Source organism: Peromyscus eremicus, chromosome X, assembly GCF_949786415.1.
Source record: "Peromyscus eremicus chromosome X, PerEre_H2_v1, whole genome shotgun sequence".
NCBI lineage: Eukaryota > Metazoa > Chordata > Mammalia > Rodentia > Cricetidae > Peromyscus > Peromyscus eremicus.
The window spans coordinates 18,145,814-18,164,822 of record NC_081439.1 but is presented as its reverse complement, the minus strand read 5'-3'; the positions used below and the strand labels follow the sequence as shown (position 1 = coordinate 18,164,822).

The 19,009-nt window shown below is 40.3% G+C and overlaps 2 protein-coding genes across 2 annotated transcripts in view; both read left to right on the top strand.

Annotated features, from left to right (window-relative positions):
* Positions 1–13,836: 13,836 nt before the first annotated feature.
* On the top strand, positions 13,837–16,206 carry LOC131898810 (uncharacterized). The gene is made up of 3 exons (XM_059250010.1): positions 13,837–13,946; positions 15,218–15,324; positions 15,423–16,206. Exon 3 carries the CDS (start codon positions 15,433–15,435, stop codon positions 16,093–16,095), a length of 663 nt encoding a protein of 220 aa, XP_059105993.1. The 5' UTR covers positions 13,837–13,946; positions 15,218–15,324; positions 15,423–15,432; the 3' UTR covers positions 16,096–16,206.
* Positions 13,841–19,009, top strand: part of LOC131898808 (uncharacterized) — a 398,643-nt gene continuing 393,474 nt past the window's right edge. Inside the window, exon 1 of the mRNA XM_059250007.1 lies at positions 13,841–13,946. Within this exon, the coding sequence (XP_059105990.1) occupies positions 13,918–13,946 (29 nt within the window). The 5' untranslated portion in view covers positions 13,841–13,917. The remainder of the gene's footprint in view (positions 13,947–19,009) is intronic.

Below are 19,009 nucleotides of genomic sequence, written 5' to 3'. Positions count from 1 at the left end.
AAAGCCAAATGTAGAGTTAAAAGCCGAAGAGGTCAGAGCAGTAGCTAAGAGCTGAGACTTAAAACCCTTTCTTACTTTTCACTGCCACTGCTGTCCTTCCCCTGAGAAAGAGGCCTACTTCCTGTGTGTCTGTCTTTTTATTGACTTTCTGTTCTGCCTTCTTATTGGTTGTAAACACAACCACATGACCTCCTTGTCACTGTCTGTCTATACAGAACTCTAGGTCTCTGTGGTTGATATTGAGATTAAAGGCGTGTGTCTCCATGCTGGCTGTATCCTTGAACACACAGAGATCTGCCTATCATGTGATCAGGATTAAAGGAGTGCGCCACCACTGCCAGGCTTCTGCTATGGCTTGCTATTAGCTCTGAGCCCCAGGCAACTTTATTTATTAACATACAAATAAAATCACATTTTAGCACAAATAAAATATCACCCCTTTTCTATTTTAATAAAAAGAAAAAAGGAAAAAAGTTATAACTATTATAAGAAAAACTATATACAAAAAGTATAATAACTATATACAATATATACAAGCAATAAATACCTAAACAATGTCTAGTCCATTCGCATTTGACAAATTCAGAGAAAATAATTCCATTATCTATCTTATTTTGGTAAGTACAAAATGTACCTGATTCACTTTCTATCCTAACTTATATTACTAACAGAACTATCTTATAACGTCTTTCAAATTTGTACACTTACACCCCTTTAGTAAGTTTCTTTTCTGAGATTCTTAACAAGGAAAACTATTACTATCTAAACTTTAACTAACTATAACTATTTAATCTTCAACTCCCTCAGAGACCCAAGAGGGAAATAATATTACCAAACAAAAATAAAAACAGGAAGTGCACACAAGCACCTTCAAAAAAAATGTGAGTTGACAGAAACAGCCAGCTGCCTGGACAGTCACCCAATGTTTTTCCACAGCGTTGGGGCATCATCTTCAGCTTATAGGCTTAAGGAATCTGACAGACCCATTTGTGAAATAGGATGTACACAAGGTCAACAGTTTTTGACCTCACATTTGGTGAGAGTAGTCCATGTACCACTGAATTCCACTAGTGTCCTGCCATGATTCAGGATTTTAAATTCTGGAAATGGTTGATTTTTTTTTTTAGAATTCAGCTGTCCATTCTTCTTGGCTTGTGTGTGTATGGCTTCATCTTGGCATCCTGTTCTTCTGCACATTCCTTTCTTCTCAGCTTGTGGGCGGCTTCAACTCTTTTATTAAATGCCAGTCTACTATTGAGAGGTTAGACTCCGTCAGCTTAGTTACTCTTTCAAGAATAACTGTTTCAGCTGCTGTTCCACTGCATATCAGAAGCCATCAGTCCACTGCCTGTTCAGCTGCTTTCAAAGAAAAGGGCACTGTACCTTATCCGGATTGCAAAGGCCACTTCAGGGATGGTGCCATATTGTCCTGGCCTCAGGAGATGCCTTTTATTAAAGCCACAACCACACTTGTCTTGGCAAGAATCAGTAGTCCTTTGTTTTGTGTCCTGTCTGTCCATTTTGTCCTGTTTGTCAGCAGTTGATTCAAAGATACTTTGTTATCCAGTGGCTAACTTTTGCCACAATGAAAGTTAACTTCATATGCAGTTTCTTCAATGCCCATATTTTCTTTGAAGTATATTGGTTCTGTCAGGAGCCAACATGTCTCATAGTCATAAAGAAAGGAAAAAATTTCTAAGTTATTAAAACACTTAAACACCATATTCTGTAGATCTCTGAAGGGTTTGAAGATGACCTGTCTATCTAAAATATATCTGCTCAATTTTTAAAACATACGTAATATGGCTACAAGTTCTATTATAATGTCTAACTACTAACTTTCATTTCTTCATATCCTAATAGTTGGTAATGATAATCTTCAAGAATCAGCAAATTGCATCACATTGTTAAATGAACGGTATAAGTACAATATCTTGAACAAGATTAAAAATATATGTACGGCGGCCCCGGACTTCCCTTCTGGAGCACAGGTGAGTCCCCTAGCTTGCCCCGGACCCCATCCCTGGGCACCAGCCACTCCGGGGAAGACCTGCCCAACTTGGCCCCAGGTTCTGGCCACCAGGCAGGTTCCCTTCTAGCCCCACTGAGAAGGATCCTCTTCTCCAAGACCCCTGGCAGACCCTGCAGTCTCCACGCCCTGCCCCCACGCCCATCATCCCGAGCCCCAAGCCTCTTCCTGAGACTTAGAGGCCGGCCCCCAGCTCCCATCTTGCCCCGGACTTCCCTTCTGGAGCACAGCTCCCATCCTGCCCCGGACTTCCAATTTGTACAAGAGAGCTCCCATCTGGACAAGAGAGAGAGACTTCCTGAATATGTCAGCTCTGTCTGAACCAAGTGTGCAGATAAGGCCAAGAACGAACCACAAGGAGATGGGCAGATGTCAAGGCAGAAACACATACAACAAAATGAATAGCAATACAGCATCACCAGGCCCTAGCCCTCCTCCAACACCTAGACCTGAACATCAGAAATTGGAAGAAGCAGAAGAAAATAGCCTTATGAATGACATCATGAAGAAGCTAGAGGCTCGTGTAGAGGAAAAGACAAAAAAAATGTGAAGAACGCTGTAAACAACTAGAGGAAAGGGCAAACAAATTAGAAGTAATCAATAAAGTCCTGGAAGAAAACAATAAAGTAATGAAAGAAAATCAAGAAAAATCAATGAAACAAATGAAGGAAACAGTCCAAGACCTGAAAAGGGAAATAGAAAAAAATGAAGAAGACACAAACAGAGGGAATGCTGGAAATAGAAAATCCGAGAAAACGATTGGGAACTTCAGATGCAAGTATAATCAACAAATGCAAGAGATGGAAGAGAGGATCTCTAGTGTTGAACATACAGTAGAAGAAATAGATTCATCAGAAAACACTAGAGAAAACACTAGAGACAACAAAGTCATGAACCAAAATGTCCAAGAAATTTGGGACACCATGAAAAGACCAAACCTAAGAATAATAGGGGTAGAAGAAGGAGAAGAATACCAACTCAAGGGCACAGAAAATATATTCAACAAGATCATAGAAGAAAACTTTCCCAATTAAAGAAGGAAATGCCTATGAAGATACAAGAAGCCTATAGAACACCAAACAGACTAGACTCCCCAAAAAAGTCCCCTCGCCACATAATAATTAAACAACTAAACATACAGAATAAAAAAAAAATATTAAGAGCAGCAAAGGAAAAAGGCCAAGTGACATATAAAGGCAAACCTATCAGAATAACACCCGATTTCTCAATGGAGACTTTGAAAGGCAGAAGGACCAGGACAGATGTAATGCAGACACTAAGAGACCATGGATGCCACCCTAGACTAATATACCCAGCAAAACTTTCAATCATCATAGATGGAGTGAACAAGACATTCCATGACAAAGCCGGATTTAAACAATATTTATCCACAAACCCAGGCCAACAGAAAGCACTAGAAGGAAAATTCCAACCTAAGGAAGTCAGATACACCCTCGAAAACACAGGCAATAGATAAAGCCACAGCAGTAAACCCCAACGAAGAGAAGTACACACACATCACCACCAAAAAATAACAGGAATGAACAATCACTGGTCATTAATATCCCTCAATATCAATGGACTTAATTCACCTATAAAAAGACATAGGCTTACAGATTGGATACGAAAGCAGGACCCATCTTTCTGCTGCATACAAGAAACACATCTCAAATTCAAAGATAGACACTACCTAAAAGTAAAAGGCTGGGAAAAGGCTTTCCAATCAAACGGTCTTAAGAAACAAGCGAGTGTAGCCATCCTGATATCCAGCAAAAGAGACTTCAAACTAAAATGAATCAAAAGAGATCAAGAAGGGCATTACATACTCATCACAGGAAAGATCCATCAAGATAAAGTCTCAGTTCTGAACATTTATGCCCCAAACACAAGGGCACCCACATATGTAAAAGAAACATTACTAAAGCTTAAATCACATATAAAACCCCACACATTAATAGTGGGAGACCTCAACACCCCACTTTCACCACTGGACAGATCTCCCAAATTGAAACTTAACAGAGAAATAAAGGACTTAACTGATGCCATGACTCAAATGGACTTAATCGATATCTACAGAACATTCCATCCTAACAAAAAAGAATATACCTTCTTCTCAGCACCCCATGGAACCTTCTCTAAAATCGACCACATACTTGGCCACAAAACAAATCTAAACAGATACAAAACAATTGGAATAACCTCCTGTGTTCTATCAGACCACCATGGTCTAAAGTTGGATTTCAACAACAACAAAAACTACAGAAAACCTACAATCTCATGGAAAGTGAACAATACCCAACTGAATCACCAATGGGTTAAGGAAGAAATAAAGAAAGAAATTAAAGACTTCCTAGAGATCAAGGAAATTAAGACACCACATATCCAAACCTATGGGACACTTTGAAAGCAGTACTAAGAGGGAAATTCATAGCACTAAGTACGCACATAAATAAGTTGGAGAAATCTCACACTAGTGACTTAACAGCACACCTGAAAGCTCTAGAACAAGAAGAAGCAAAGTCTCCCAGGAAAAATAGATGCCAGGAAATTATCAAAGTGAGAGCTGAAATCAATAAAATAGAAACAAAGAGAACAATACAAAAAATTAATGAAACAAAGAGTTGGTTCTTTGAGAAAATCAACAAGATAGATAAGCCCTTATCCAAACTAACCAAAAGACAGAGAGAGAGAGAGCATCCAAATCAACAAAATCAGAAATGAAAAGGGGGACATAACAACAGACATTGAGGAAATCCAGAGAATCATCAGGTCATACTTCAAAAACATCTATTCCACAAAACTAGAAAACCTAAAAGAAATGGATAATTTTCTGGATACGTACCACATACCTAAATTAAATCAAGACAAGATAAACTATTTAAATAGGCCAATAACCCCTAACGAAATAGAAACAGTCATTAAAAGTCTCCCAACCAAAAAAGCCCAGGACCAGATGGTTTCAGTGCAGAATTCTACCAGATCTTCAAAGAAGAGTTAATACCAATACTCTCTAAATTGTTCCACACAATAGAAACAGAAGGAACATTACCAAACTCCTTCTAGGAGGCTACAATTACCCTGATTCCTAAACCGAACAAGGATACAACAAAGAAAGAGAACTAGAGACCGATCTCCCTCATGAACATTGATGCAAAAATACTCAATAAAATACTGGCAAACAGACTCCAAGAACACATCAAAACAATTATCCACCATGATCAAGTAGGATTCATTCCAGGGATGCAAGGATGGTTCAACATACGAAAGTCCGTCAATGTAATACTCCATATAAACAAACTCAAAGAAAAAAAAACCACATGATCATCTCACTAGATGCTGAAAAGGCATTTGACAAAATCCAACACCCCTTCATGATAAAGGTCTTGGAGCGATCAGGAATACAGGGAACATACCTAAACATAATAAAGGCAATTTACAGCAAGCCAACAGCCAACATCAAATTAAATGGAGAGAAACTCAAAGCAATTCCACTAAAATCAGGAACGAGGCAAGGCTGTCTGCTCTCCCCATACTTATTCAATATAGTACTTGAAGTTCTAGCCAGAGCAATAAGACAACATAAGGAGATTAAGGGGATACTAATTGGAAAGGAAGAAGTCAAGCTTTCCCTATTTGCAGATGACATGATAGTATACTTGAGCAACCCCAAAGATTCCACCAAGGAACTGATACAGCTTATAAACACCTTCAGCAACATAGCAGGATAAAAAATCAACTCCAAAAAATCAGTAGCCCTCCTATATACAATGGACAAACAAGCAGAGAAGGAAATCAGAGATACATCACCCTTTACTATAACCACAAATGACATAAAATACCTTGGGGTAACACTAACCAAGCAAGTTAAGGACCTATATGACAAGAACTTTAAGTCCCTGAAAAAATAAATTGAAGAAGATATTAGAAAATGGAAAGATCTTCCATGCTCATGGATAGGCAGGACTAACATAGTAAAAATGGCAATCTTACCAAAAGCAATCTACAGATTCAATGCAATCCCCATCAAAATACCAACACAATTCTTCACAGACCTGGAAAGAATAATACTCAACTTCATATGGAAAAACAAAAAAACCCAGGATAGCCAAAGGAATCCTGTACAATAACACAACCTCTGGAGGCATCACGATCCCTGACTTCAAGCTCTACTATAGAGCTACAATAATAAAAACAGCTTGGTACTGGCATAAAAATCAACATGTGGACCAATGGAATGGAACTGAAGACCCTGACATGAATCCGCACACCTATGAACATATAATTTTTGACAAAGAAGCCAAAACTGTACAATGGAAAAAAGAAAGCATCTCCAACAAATGGTGCTGGCAAAACTGGATATCAACATGTAGAAGGCTGCAAATAGATCCATATCTATCACCATGCACAAAACTTAAGTCCAAGTGGATCAAGGTCCTCAACGTAAATCCAGCTACTCTGAACCTGCTAGAAGAGAAAGTAGGAAGTAGTCTTGAACGCATTGGCATAGGAGATCACTTCCTAAATATGACACCAGTAGCACAGACACTGAGATAAACAATCAATCAATGGGACCTCTTGAAATTGAAAAGCTTCTGTAGAGCAAAGGATATGGTCAACAAGGCAAAGCGACAGCCTACAGAATGGGAAAAGTTCTTCACCAACCCCACATCTGACAGAGGACTGATATCCAGAATATATAAGGAACTCAAGAAATTAGACATCAAAATGCCCAACAGTCCAATTAAGAAATGGGCTATAGATCTAAACAGAGAATTCTCAACTGAGGAAACTCAAATGGCTGAAAGACATTTAAGGAATTGCTCAACATCCCTAATCATCAGGGAAATGCAAATCAAAACAAGTCTGAGATACCACCTTATGCCTGTCAGAATGGCTAAGATAAAAAACACTGAAGACACCTTATGCTGGAGAGGATGTGGAGCTAGGGGAACTCTCCTCCACTGCTGGTGGGAATGCAAACTTGTACAACCACTTTGGAAATCAATATGGCGCTTTCTTAGAAAATTGGGAATCCATCTCCCCCAAGATCCAGCTATGCCACTCTTGGGCATATACCCAAGGAATGCTCAACCACACCACAAGAGCACTTGTTCAACTATGTTCATATCAGCATTGTTTGTAATAGCCAGAACATGGAAACAACCTAGATGCCCTTCAACTGAAGAATGGATAAACAAAATGTGGTACATATACACAATGGAATACTACTCAGCAGAGAAAAACAATGACATCATGAGGTTTGCAGACAAATGGATGGATCTAGAAAAAATCATCCTGAGTGAGGTAACCCAGACTCAGAAAGACAAACATGGTATGGACTCACTCATAGCAGGATACTAGATGTGGAACAAGGATGACTGGACTGCTACTCACATCACCAGGGAGGCTACCTGGAAAACAGGACCCCAAAAAAGACAAGGGGATCACCCAATGATGGAGAAATGGAAGAGATCTATATGAACAGCCTGGACATGAGTGGGGGTAATGAAGGGCGAGGGTCGAGGGGAAGAGTGCTTGGGGGAGCGGGAGATCCCAGCTGGATCAGCAACAGAGAGGGAGAACAAGGAATAGGAGACCATGGTAAAGGAAGACCACATGAGAATGGGAGGAGGCGATGTGCTAGAGAGGCCCACAGAAATCCACAGGGATTTCCCCACAGTGGACTGCTGGCAGTGGTCGAGAGACAGCCCGAACTGACCTACTCTGGTGATGGGATGGCCAAACACCCTAATTGTCGTACTAGAAACCCCATCCAACGACTGAGGGGATCTGGATGCAGAGATCCATGGCTAGGCCCCGGTTGGATCTCTGGGAGTCCAATTAGCGAGAATGAGGATGGTTTATATGAGCGAGAGTTTTTGAGACCAAGGTTGGATAAGGCACAGGGAGGAATGGCCAAACAAATGGAAACACATGAACTATGAACCAATGGCTGAGGGGTCACCAACTGGATCGGGCCCTCTGAATGGGTGAGACAGTTGATTGGCTTGACCTGTTTGGGAGGCATCCTGGCAGTGGGACTGGGTCCTGTACTCATTGCATGAGTTGGCTGTTTGAAACCTGGGGCCTATGCAGGGTCGCTTGGCTCGGCCTGGGAGGAGGGGATTGGACCTGCCTGGACTGAGTCTGCTGGTTTGATCTCGTGGGGGAGGCTTTGCCCTGGGGGAGGTGGGAATGGGAGTGCACTGGGGGAAGGGTGGGGGGGCCGGAGGGGGGAGAACGAGGGAGTCCGTGGCTGATATGTGGAACTGGGTTGTATTGCAAAATAAAAAAAATGACTCCTGATCATTTCCTGTGCCACAACCTGAAGGCGATCCTGCTTTGTAATGTCCTCCACAAGACAAATTATTCTACATATTTAAGTTCAGCCATATTCAGGTTTTCAGGACACAGGTACAATGCAGCCAGCTCTGTGCCAGCATAGAACATGAATGACCACTGGCCCCTTTCACCTTACAGTCCTTGATCCTCTTTGAATACTCGTGAGCAGCTCCCAACATTCCACATCCTTCTAGAATTGCACACTCCCCATGGAATGGCCAATTAAACTCTTTTTTAGAACATTTGAGTGCATTTCTAAGGCATAGGTCCAAATATTTCCACATTACCCAAGTACTGATTCCAAAAGTTTAATAAGTTCATGGTTAGGTTAATAACATTAACTTGAACAATTCTATTCCAAGGACCACTTTTCTACGTTACTTACCTGTCTCATTGTTGTGACAAATATCTGACATGATGAAAGAAAGGAAAGAGTGGATATTTGAACATCATTTTCTCACAGTTTGAGGGTACTGTAACAGCAGAGAGTGTATAGTGTAGGAATTATAAGGCTTCCTGTCACTCTGTGCCTGTCACCAGGGAGCAGAGAGCTATGAATGTTTCTGATCTTCTAGATGTCTTCTTTTTTATGCAGTCTGAGTCCACTGCTCATGGAATGATGCCACCCATATTTATCATAAATCATCTACCTCACTTATGCTAGCCTAAATAGTCTCACATACATGTTTAGAAGTAATTTTGTTCTATGATTCTATATCCTGTCATCAGCCACACATTGCTCATATACAAAACAGTTCCTGACATCTGATCTTGCTTCTGTGCTCAGTTGAGTCTGGGTATATTGAGTTTATAATAGTTACTTTCTGTCAGGAACACTCATATCTCTGTTACTTTTAATCCCAGTGGCTTCCAGTTTAAAATTCCTTGTCACAGATCTATAGTTGTAACTCTACCATCTTCACCTGTCACTCTACTCTCTGTCCTGTGTGGGTTTAATTTCCAGCACATATATAATTTGTCCACTTGAATTAATGAAATTTATATACCCCTGGATGGCTACTGCTTACCAAGTCCCCTATAACATCACCACAAGCCATGGCACAAAGGTTCCTGTACAACCACACACACACACACACACACACACACACACACACACACACACACACACACATAAACAAATTAATGTAATAAGAATGATATGTTTGGACCATAAATTGTCAAGAAGATGATTAGGAATGGTTAATATTGAATGTTGAGTGAATAGGATCTAAAATCAAGAAATACAGAAGCCTATGGTAATGTCTCAAAGAGGTTAAGATGAGGTTAATTGGGCTGGGAAGAAGCATCTGAAATTGAGTAGCATCATTCTTTGGACTGTGGTCCCTGGCTGCATAACAAGGAGAGAGCTAGGTGAGCATCTGCAGTGCTCTAACTACTCTCCCTGCTCTCTAACTACTAATGCAATGTAGCAAGCCACTTGGGACTCTTGCCCCCATGATCTCTCAGTCATGATGTGTATTTCCTCAAATTAAGAGCCAATATAAACTTTTCTTCCTTTACTTGCTCATGTTATGTATTTTGTCAGAGAAATAAATCAGGTATGTGATATGGTGGGTGGTGGTGATGGAGATGGAAGATCTAGGTCACTTTTTCTCAAACTTCCTAATGCTGTGACTCTCTAATACACTTCCCCATGTTGCAGTGACCCCCAACCATAAAATTATTTTCATTACTACTTCATAACTGCAATTTTCTATTTTTATTAATCATAATGTAAATATCAGTGTTTTTCAATGGTCTTAGGCAATCCCTGTGAAAGGGTCATTCAACCCCGAAAAGGGGCCGCAAACCACAGGTTGAGAACCACTCATCTAGATCCACTGAGAAAAAGTATTCACACAGTATAACACACACTCAGACAGCTGACCTGATAAAGAATAGGGACTAATGTTCCCAGGAAGAAAACCAGGATTTTTTTTAAGGTCCTGATGGATGGCTGAGAAATTAGAATGGCCCTATACTACCCACTACATGGACCATCAGAGCACACTGGAAATGCCTGGGCATTTGTGGCATTTATTCACAACTGGGTAAATAGGAGATGGCTACTGCCTTCTAATAGAGACAGGCAACAGATGGCACTAGCATACTCAGTGAACAGCATTGCCTTCTTTCTCCAAGAGAGCATCCCATTCTCCCAGCAGTGCCAAGGCTAAAGCATCCTGCTCTACCTGTCAGAGATATGAATACTTAAGTGTCTCCACATAAGAATGTGGTTTCTTTTTTGGGTTGAGGTGTCTGTGTACTTGCAAACCGTATTTCTCATGGGATTCACTAGGTTTACTTAGGAAACATGCCTTTATACTGTACTGTTTCTTGCTGTTGCTTGTTGGCTCTGTCGAATGGGATCAGTACCTGCAGTTTAGAATGTGAACACATTTAAAGAATGGAATGCGTTTGACAGCAAGGAAGGAATAAAACTTAGACACACTCCCAGAAATCAAGTTGATATTTTATATAGAATGAATTGGTGATTACACAGTACTGTGTACAAATGGGCAATTTCTTCAAGGATTCTCCTGGCAGATGTTAAAATGCCAGAGCCCTCACTTCAGACCTTTTGCTCAGCCAGGTTGGAAGCACACTGGGCCTTCACCTGACTCTCTACTGTCAAAGAGATCATCTCATACAGAAACAAAATCACGCCAAAGAGTGACATCGTGGCTATCAGGACACCCATTGGAAACACATTTGTGCAGTGTTTCTTTATAATGTCCTCCTTTTTAACGGGAAAGTCAGGTGAAAAGTCAAGAGTGGTTTGCCCATAGATGTCTACCAGGTGGTTCAAGGTCACAGTAACAAGCGTGAAAAGGCTGCTCACAGCCAAAATTATGGCAGACATCTTGTAGCAAAACAGCTGGATCTCAATGAATGGGTCTTCCATACAGCTGATCTTAATGGCCACTGAAGTGAAAATCAGGACTAGGATTTTCATCAAAATGGCCCACGCTATCAGGACTTGTAAATACTGAAATTCTGATGACTTGTTCCAGGTTGAATTGATAGGGGTGTGAACCAACATCCTGGTCATAGACCCAGAGATGTTAAATTCCTGAGTGTAATAAGCCACTGGTAGCAAAAGTCCATGGGAGTATAAAGCAGTGACAATTAGAGTTCAGAAGGTCAACCTATCGGAACTAAGGGTTCTGTTAAAGAAAACTATTATGCAAGGCTGGTCTATATCCCATCAATCATTAATCCAGTCTGTTGGAGGTAATCCCTCATTTGAGGTTCCATCTTTCAAAGAAACTCTACTGCGTTTCAAGTTGATCAAGAGTAGAGAGCACAATCACCAGTTGGGGTTTGTAGCAGAGGTCTCAAACAAAGGCATGTTGCGCATGTCAGTAAAATTCTTCTTTTCTTTATTTTCATGAGACCTGGTTTCAGAGTACCTCTGGCTTTCTGGGACCTCACTATGTAGACAAGTCACACCTGGAACTCACAGAGATTGGGCTGCCTCTCCCTCCCGTTGCTGAGATTAAAGTTATGGTTCACCACACCCAGATGATCAGCTGACATTTGTGCCAAGCTCTTGAGCACCTGGATGATGCTTTTCAGGTCACATTTATTTACAGCAGAATCTGGGGTATATCATTTGCTAGGAAATGCTGTTTGAATTCTTCTATCTAAGATGGCAGTCTGTGGAATCTTCCCAGTTGGTCACATACATAAAAACAACGACATGCACATTTATAGAGTAGGGCTACACCATGCTTTTTATGAAACATTCTTGTCCTCACATTTCCTGTAACAGGATGTTTATGTACTTCCTATTGATCTCCACAGCTCACTCTAAGAAATTCACCATGGTTTTGATATCAGTGTGCTCTAGAAGCTGCCATGTAGCCGAAAGTGTAAGTTTTCTCCATTGCTTATTATACCACAGATACATTATGAAGTACAAAGAGATAAGGTTTAAAAAGAAAGTCAAAATTTTCTTCTCTTTTTACCACTTATTTACACACTTTGGCTATTTTTAACTATATGCTTATAGTATGGTATGTTCTCAAGATGTGACCATAGTAAGAAATAATATTGTGTAAATTTACATAGCTTTATATCAGTTTGTAAGAACTTAAGAGTTATCTGGAAAGAAGAAGCTCAATTAAGGGATTCTCTTCATCAAACTGCCTATAGTCAAGTCTATAGGACATTTTCTTGGTTAGTAATTTTCTTGATTAGTATCTTATGTAGGATGTCCTGGCAGAAGGTGGGCAGTACAAAACCTGGGTCTCTGGTAATGGATGGTATAAAAATGCACATTGAGCAAGCTATGGGGGTCAACTCAGTAAGCAGGGTTTTTCCACGGCTCCTGCTTGATTCATTTTCTGTCTGGTTTCTGCCTTGAGTGCCTGCACTAATCTGTTGAGATGATGCACTATGATGTGGCAATGTGAACCACGTGAACCATTTCCTCTCTAAGTTGAATTTGGTCATGGTGTTTTTAGCACAGCAGTAGAAACCCTAACTAGTATCATCAAAGTAACAGTGTGAAGTAAAACACAGAAAGATAAAAGGAGGATATTTTTCTATTCAAAACAAAATACTCCATTGCTTTATATACATATAATCTGTTATTACTGACAATATATACTTTGTGTCTCTATCTAAGATGTTTCTACAAGGTAAGATGGTCTTAAAGTCTCCAACGAAGACACTTTGCCCAATGTAAAACGTCTATCCTTCCACCACACAGACACTGGAGGGTAAAAATGGGGGATGAGAGCTTATTTTTTTCTTTTTTTCAAATAACTATCTGTGCTATGTCCATCAGTCATTGTAATACTGATTTGATGCATGATTTCAAAAAGTAAATTCTGCTTTTAAAGACTACTCTCATACAAAGGGAAGTTAAGCATACTGGTCTTTTATGGCCAAATATGGCTAGGAAGTTATGTTCTTTGCTCACAATCCACCATTCAGCCTTAGTAGCCATGGAAACAAGAATTTTTTAAGTGAGTTAATTCTCTGTCAACTGGCAGTCCCTAACATTTGGCCTTCCTAGAAGGGAAAAAGAGGCAAGTATTTTACATTCCCAGGTGGTTTTATTAATCACATTCAATTTCATAGGACAAAGAATGCCAGAACGGGCCATTGACATGTGGGTAAGCGTGTGTAAATGCTGCTGAATATCGTCAGTGTCTAGAAGCCCCATGTGGGACTGCAGGTAATCATTGAGCTGCCCTGCAGGTTTTAATTGTGCAGGTTCCTGATGTTGAGTTTATGAATTAACCTCTCTCTGTTGTTTCCTTACCTACAAAATGGGGGGAATAATTAGATGGGTGTCCTTAGAGAGTCAGATGTACGAATACTCCTGAAGTGTTTAAATGAGGTTCTTCTTAAGCCAAGGACAGGAGTGAATGGAAAGGATTGTGGGATCAAGGGGTTGGAGAGACATTGCTCTGAGCTGAAATGTCAGCCTAATGGAATTTCTTTTTCTGAAGGTTTTGCCACTCTTTCTCTGACTGCATATATGGGCATTTATTGTTACTGGGAAGAACGTCTGTGATCCTGCCACCTTCTAAATGAATCTTCTTATCCATAATACACAAAGGTATAAAAACTTTGTTATATATGGGAGCTTTCAAATATGGTCTTTGTGAATCACACGCATCTACTCCACGTGTTTCAAACACCGAAAGAAACAGATACTGCCAAGCTAGCTCATTTTCTTTTTCTGGAACGACAGCAATCTTCATTGTGTTTTTAGTACTACTTCAAAACACACTGTCCTTGTAGTCCATTGCCTCGGGCCTGCCTTGGAAAGGAAGATGATGTGGGCAGGGTGTTACCCAAGCCACCATGAATTGTGAACTCATCTTGCTGATGAAACTTCCCTAGTAGAACAGCTACTGACCTCACTCAGTCAGGAAGCACATTCCACAGAGACTTTAGAGCAGGGGATAGCTGTTTAGGGAAGGTTTCCTGGCAAGGAGATCCGGTGTGTAGGCCCCTTCAACCTTCTGCATGCACAGTTAGCAGTGACGTTATCCACATGCCTAGTGAGTAAATGACTCACCTCCTTCCTTCATCCTAAGATTGGAATTGAGAAAAGGTGCGAAGAAGTTAGTTCAAAGTTACAATACAGAGTGTAAATTTTCTGTGAAAGAAGATATTTGCTCACAAAAAATATGTCAGGATTCTTTTTGTTCACAGAAATGAAGCTAATTATCTAAAGATGAAATTTTAAGTAAGAGATGGGCTATAATTGGAAATATCCACTTTTATGGATTTATATGATTTTATGTGTTAATTATCCATTTCCCCTATTCCTCTGACTCACTCTCTGGACAATTTTACACATAGATTTTGGTTTACAGATACTAAAGAAGAATTCAGGGCTTTGTGAGTGTTAGATAATCACTTTACCATTGAGCTCTATCCTCGGCTATATTACAGATAGATGTTGACGGGCATACTCTTTCTGGTTTCAATTATAAAATACGTATAGCTTTCTTTATAGAAGTGTACATTTCTGTAAAATTCACAAGGAGGAAGAGCATCGTACACTATCATTTATGAGGTGTATCATTAGGTACAGATCTTTTTATACACATATATGTATACACAAATTTATGTCAAGCATGTTATTATTTTTACATAAATGAGTTTACTATGTGAATTATTTTCATTTTCTTTCACAGATGATTTCAGTTTGTAACAGTCATGAAATGTTATAGTACTATGTTTTAGAAATGACAATTAATTTGAGCATTCCTCTGCTTTTTCCTCTCTGTATGGTATTAAAATATTTACAAATTGCAAATACAGGTAAAATAAGCATGGCATTATATATGATATTGCAAACTCTCTTCTCATTGTCAGTTCTAAGCATTGAAATTCCTAGTCAACAAATATTATTATCTACTCTGTGAAGAATAATAATCTGTACATAGACCACTGAAACATCTCTATGTGACAACAAGGACAAGGTATGAGAGCTCAGTGCTGTCTAAGCCATGACTCCTTCTGTTTTCCTGCCTTCCCTTGTAGTCTCACTGACTCTATTCTTCTTTGATGCCTTCTTCAGATTTGCCAAAATGAAGGAGTTCGTCTTCAAGTTCAGTGGCCTGATTTGCAGTACAGCAGCTTTGATGTTTGAAATCATCCTTGCAAACAGCCAATGCTGGCGCCTGTGGGAGTTTAACAACAAGGGTGTGCAATTTGTGTCACTTGGACTCTGGGAAGCTTATTACATTCAGGACTTTAACATCTCTGGGTCTATGACCAGGATGTTGGTTCACACCCCTATCAATTCAACCTGGAACAAGTCACCAGAATTTCAGTATTTACAAGTCCTGATAGCGTGGGCCATTTTGATGAAAATCCTAGTCCTGATTTTCACTTCAGTGGCCATTAAGATCAGCTGTATGGAAGACCCATTCATTGAGATCCAGCTGTTTTGCTACAAGATGTCTGCCATAATTTTGGCTGTGAGCAGCCTTTTCACGCTTGTTACTGTGACCTTGAACCACCTGGTAGACATCTATGGGCAAACCACTCTTGACTTTTCACCTGACTTTCCCGTTAAAAAGGAGGACATTATAAAGAAACACTGCACAAATGTGTTTCCAATGGGTGTCCTGATAGCCACGATGTCACTCTTTGGCGTGATTTTGTTTCTGTATGAGATGATCTCTTTGACAGTAGAGAGTCAGGTGAAGGCCCAGTGTGCTTCCAACCTGGCTGAGCAAAAGGTCTGAAGTGAGGGCTCTGGCATTTTAACATCTGCCAGGAGAATCCTTGAAGAAATTGCCCATTTGTACACAGTACTGTGTAATCACCAATTCATTCTATATAAAATATCAACTTGATTTCTGGGAGTGTGTCTAAGTTTTATTCCTTCCTTGCTGTCAAACGCATTCCATTCTTTAAATGTGTTCACATTCTAAACTGCAGGTACTGATCCCATTCGACAGAGCCAACAAGCAACAGCAAGAAACAGTACAGTATAAAGGCATGTTTCCTAAGTAAACCTAGTGAATCCCATGAGAAATACGGTTTGCAAGTACACAGACACCTCAACCCAAAAAAGAAACCACATTCTTATGTGGAGACACTTAAGTATTCATATCTCTGACAGGTAGAGCAGGATGCTTTAGCCTTGGCACTGCTGGGAGAATGGGATGCTCTCTTGGAGAAAGAAGGCAATGCTGTTCACTGAGTATGCTAGTGCCATCTGTTGCCTGTCTCTATTAGAAGGCAGTAGCCATCTCCTATTTACCCAGTTGTGAATAAATGCCACAAATGCCCAGGCATTTCCAGTGTGCTCTGATGGTCCATGTAGTGGGTAGTATAGGGCCATTCTAATTTCTCAGCCATCCATCAGGACCTTAAAAAAAATCCTGGTTTTCTTCCTGGGAACATTAGTCCCTATTCTTTATCAGGTCAGCTGTCTGAGTGTGTGTTATACTGTGTGAATACTTTTTCTCAGTGGATCTAGATGAGTGGTTCTCAACCTGTGGTTTGCGGCCCCTTTTCGGGGTTGAATGACCCTTTCACAGGGATTGCCTAAGACCATTGAAAAACACTGATATTTACATTATGATTAATAAAAATAGAAAATTGCAGTTATGAAGTAGTAATGAAAATAATTTTATGGTTGGGGGTCACTGCAACATGGGGAAGTGTATTAGAGAGTCACAGCATTAGGAAGTTTGAGAAAAAGTGACCTAGATCTTCCATCTCCATCACCACCACCCACCATATCACATACCTGATTTATTTCTCTGACAAAATACATAACATGAGCAAGTAAAGGAAGAAAAGTTTATATTGGCTCTTAATTTGAGGAAATACACATCATGACTGAGAGATCATGGGGGCAAGAGTCCCAAGTGGCTTGCTACATTGCATTAGTAGTTAGAGAGCAGGGAGAGTAGTTAGAGCACTGCAGATGCTCACCTAGCTCTCTCCTTGTTATGCAGCCAGGGACCACAGTCCAAAGAATGATGCTACTCAATTTCAGATGCTTCTTCCCAGCCCAATTAACCTCATCTTAACCTCTTTGAGACATTACCATAGGCTTCTGTATTTCTTGATTTTAGATCCTATTCACTCAACATTCAATATTAACCATTCCTAATCATCTTCTTGACAATTTATGGTCCAAACATATCATTCTTATTACATTAATTTGTTTATGTGTGTGTGTGTGTGTGTGTGTGTGTGTGTGTGTGTGTGTGTGTGTGTGGTTGTACAGGAACCTTTGTGCCATGGCTTGTGGTGATGTTATAGGGGACTTGGTAAGCAGTAGCCATCCAGGGGTATATAAATTTCATTAATTCAAGTGGACAAATTATATATGTGCTGGAAATTAAACCCACACAGGACAGAGAGTAGAGTGACAGGTGAAGATGGTAGAGTTACAACTATAGATCTGTGACAAGGAATTTTAAACTGGAAGCCACTGGGATTAAAAGTAACAGAGATATGAGTGTTCCTGACAGAAAGTAACTATTATAAACTCAATATACCCAGACTCAACTGAGCACAGAAGCAAGATCAGATGTCAGGAACTGTTTTGTATATGAGCAATGTGTGGCTGATGACAGGATATAGAATCATAGAACAAAATTACTTCTAAACATGTATGTGAGACTATTTAGGCTAGCATAAGTGAGGTAGATGATTTATGATAAATATGGGTGGCATCATTCCATGAGCAGTGGACTCAGACTGCATAAAAAAGAAGACATCTAGAAGATCAGAAACATTCATAGCTCTCTGCTCCCTGGTGACAGGCACAGAGTGACAGGAAGCCTTATAATTCCTACACTATACACTCTCTGCTGTTACAGTACCCTCAAACTGTGAGAAAATGATGTTCAAATATCCACTCTTTCCTTTCTTTCATCATGTCAGATATTTGTCACAACAATGAGACAGGTAAGTAACGTAGAAAAGTGGTCCTTGGAATAGAATTGTTCAAGTTAATGTTATTAACCTAACCATGAACTTATTAAACTTTTGGAATCAGTACTTGGGTAATGTGGAAATATTTGGACCTATGCCTTAGAAATGCACTCAAATGTTCTAAAAAAGAGTTTAATTGGCCATTCCATGGGGAGTGTGCAATTCTAGAAGGATGTGGAATGTTGGGAGCTGCTCACGAGTATTCAAAGAGGATCAAGGACTGTAAGGTGAAAGGGGCCAGTGGTCATTCATGTTCTATGCTGGCACAGAGCTGGCTGCATTGTACCTGTGTCCTGAAAACCTGAATATGGCTGAACTTAAATATGTAGAATAATTTGTCTTGTGGAGGACATTACAAAGCAGGATCGCCTTCAGGTTGTGGCACAGGAAATGATCAGGAGTCATTTTTTTTATTTTGCAATACAACCCAGTTCCACATATCAGCCACGGACTCCCTCGTTCTCCCCCCTCCGGCCCCCCCACCCTTCCCCCAGTGCACTCCCATTCCCACCTCCCCCAGGGCAAAGCCTCCCCCACGAGATCAAACCAGCAGACTCAGTCCAGGCAGGTCCAATCCCCTCCTCCCAGGCCGAGCCAAGCGACCCTGCATAGGCCCCAGGTTTCAAACAGCCAACTCATGCAATGAGCACAGGACCCAGTCCCACTGCCAGGATGCCTCCCAAACAGGTCAAGCCAATCAAC

Excerpts from the sequence above, each read along its gene's own strand:
- LOC131898810 (XM_059250010.1), top strand. The coding sequence starts at position 15,433 with ATGAAGGAGTTCGTCTTCAAGTTCAGTGGCCTGATTTGCAGTACAGCA.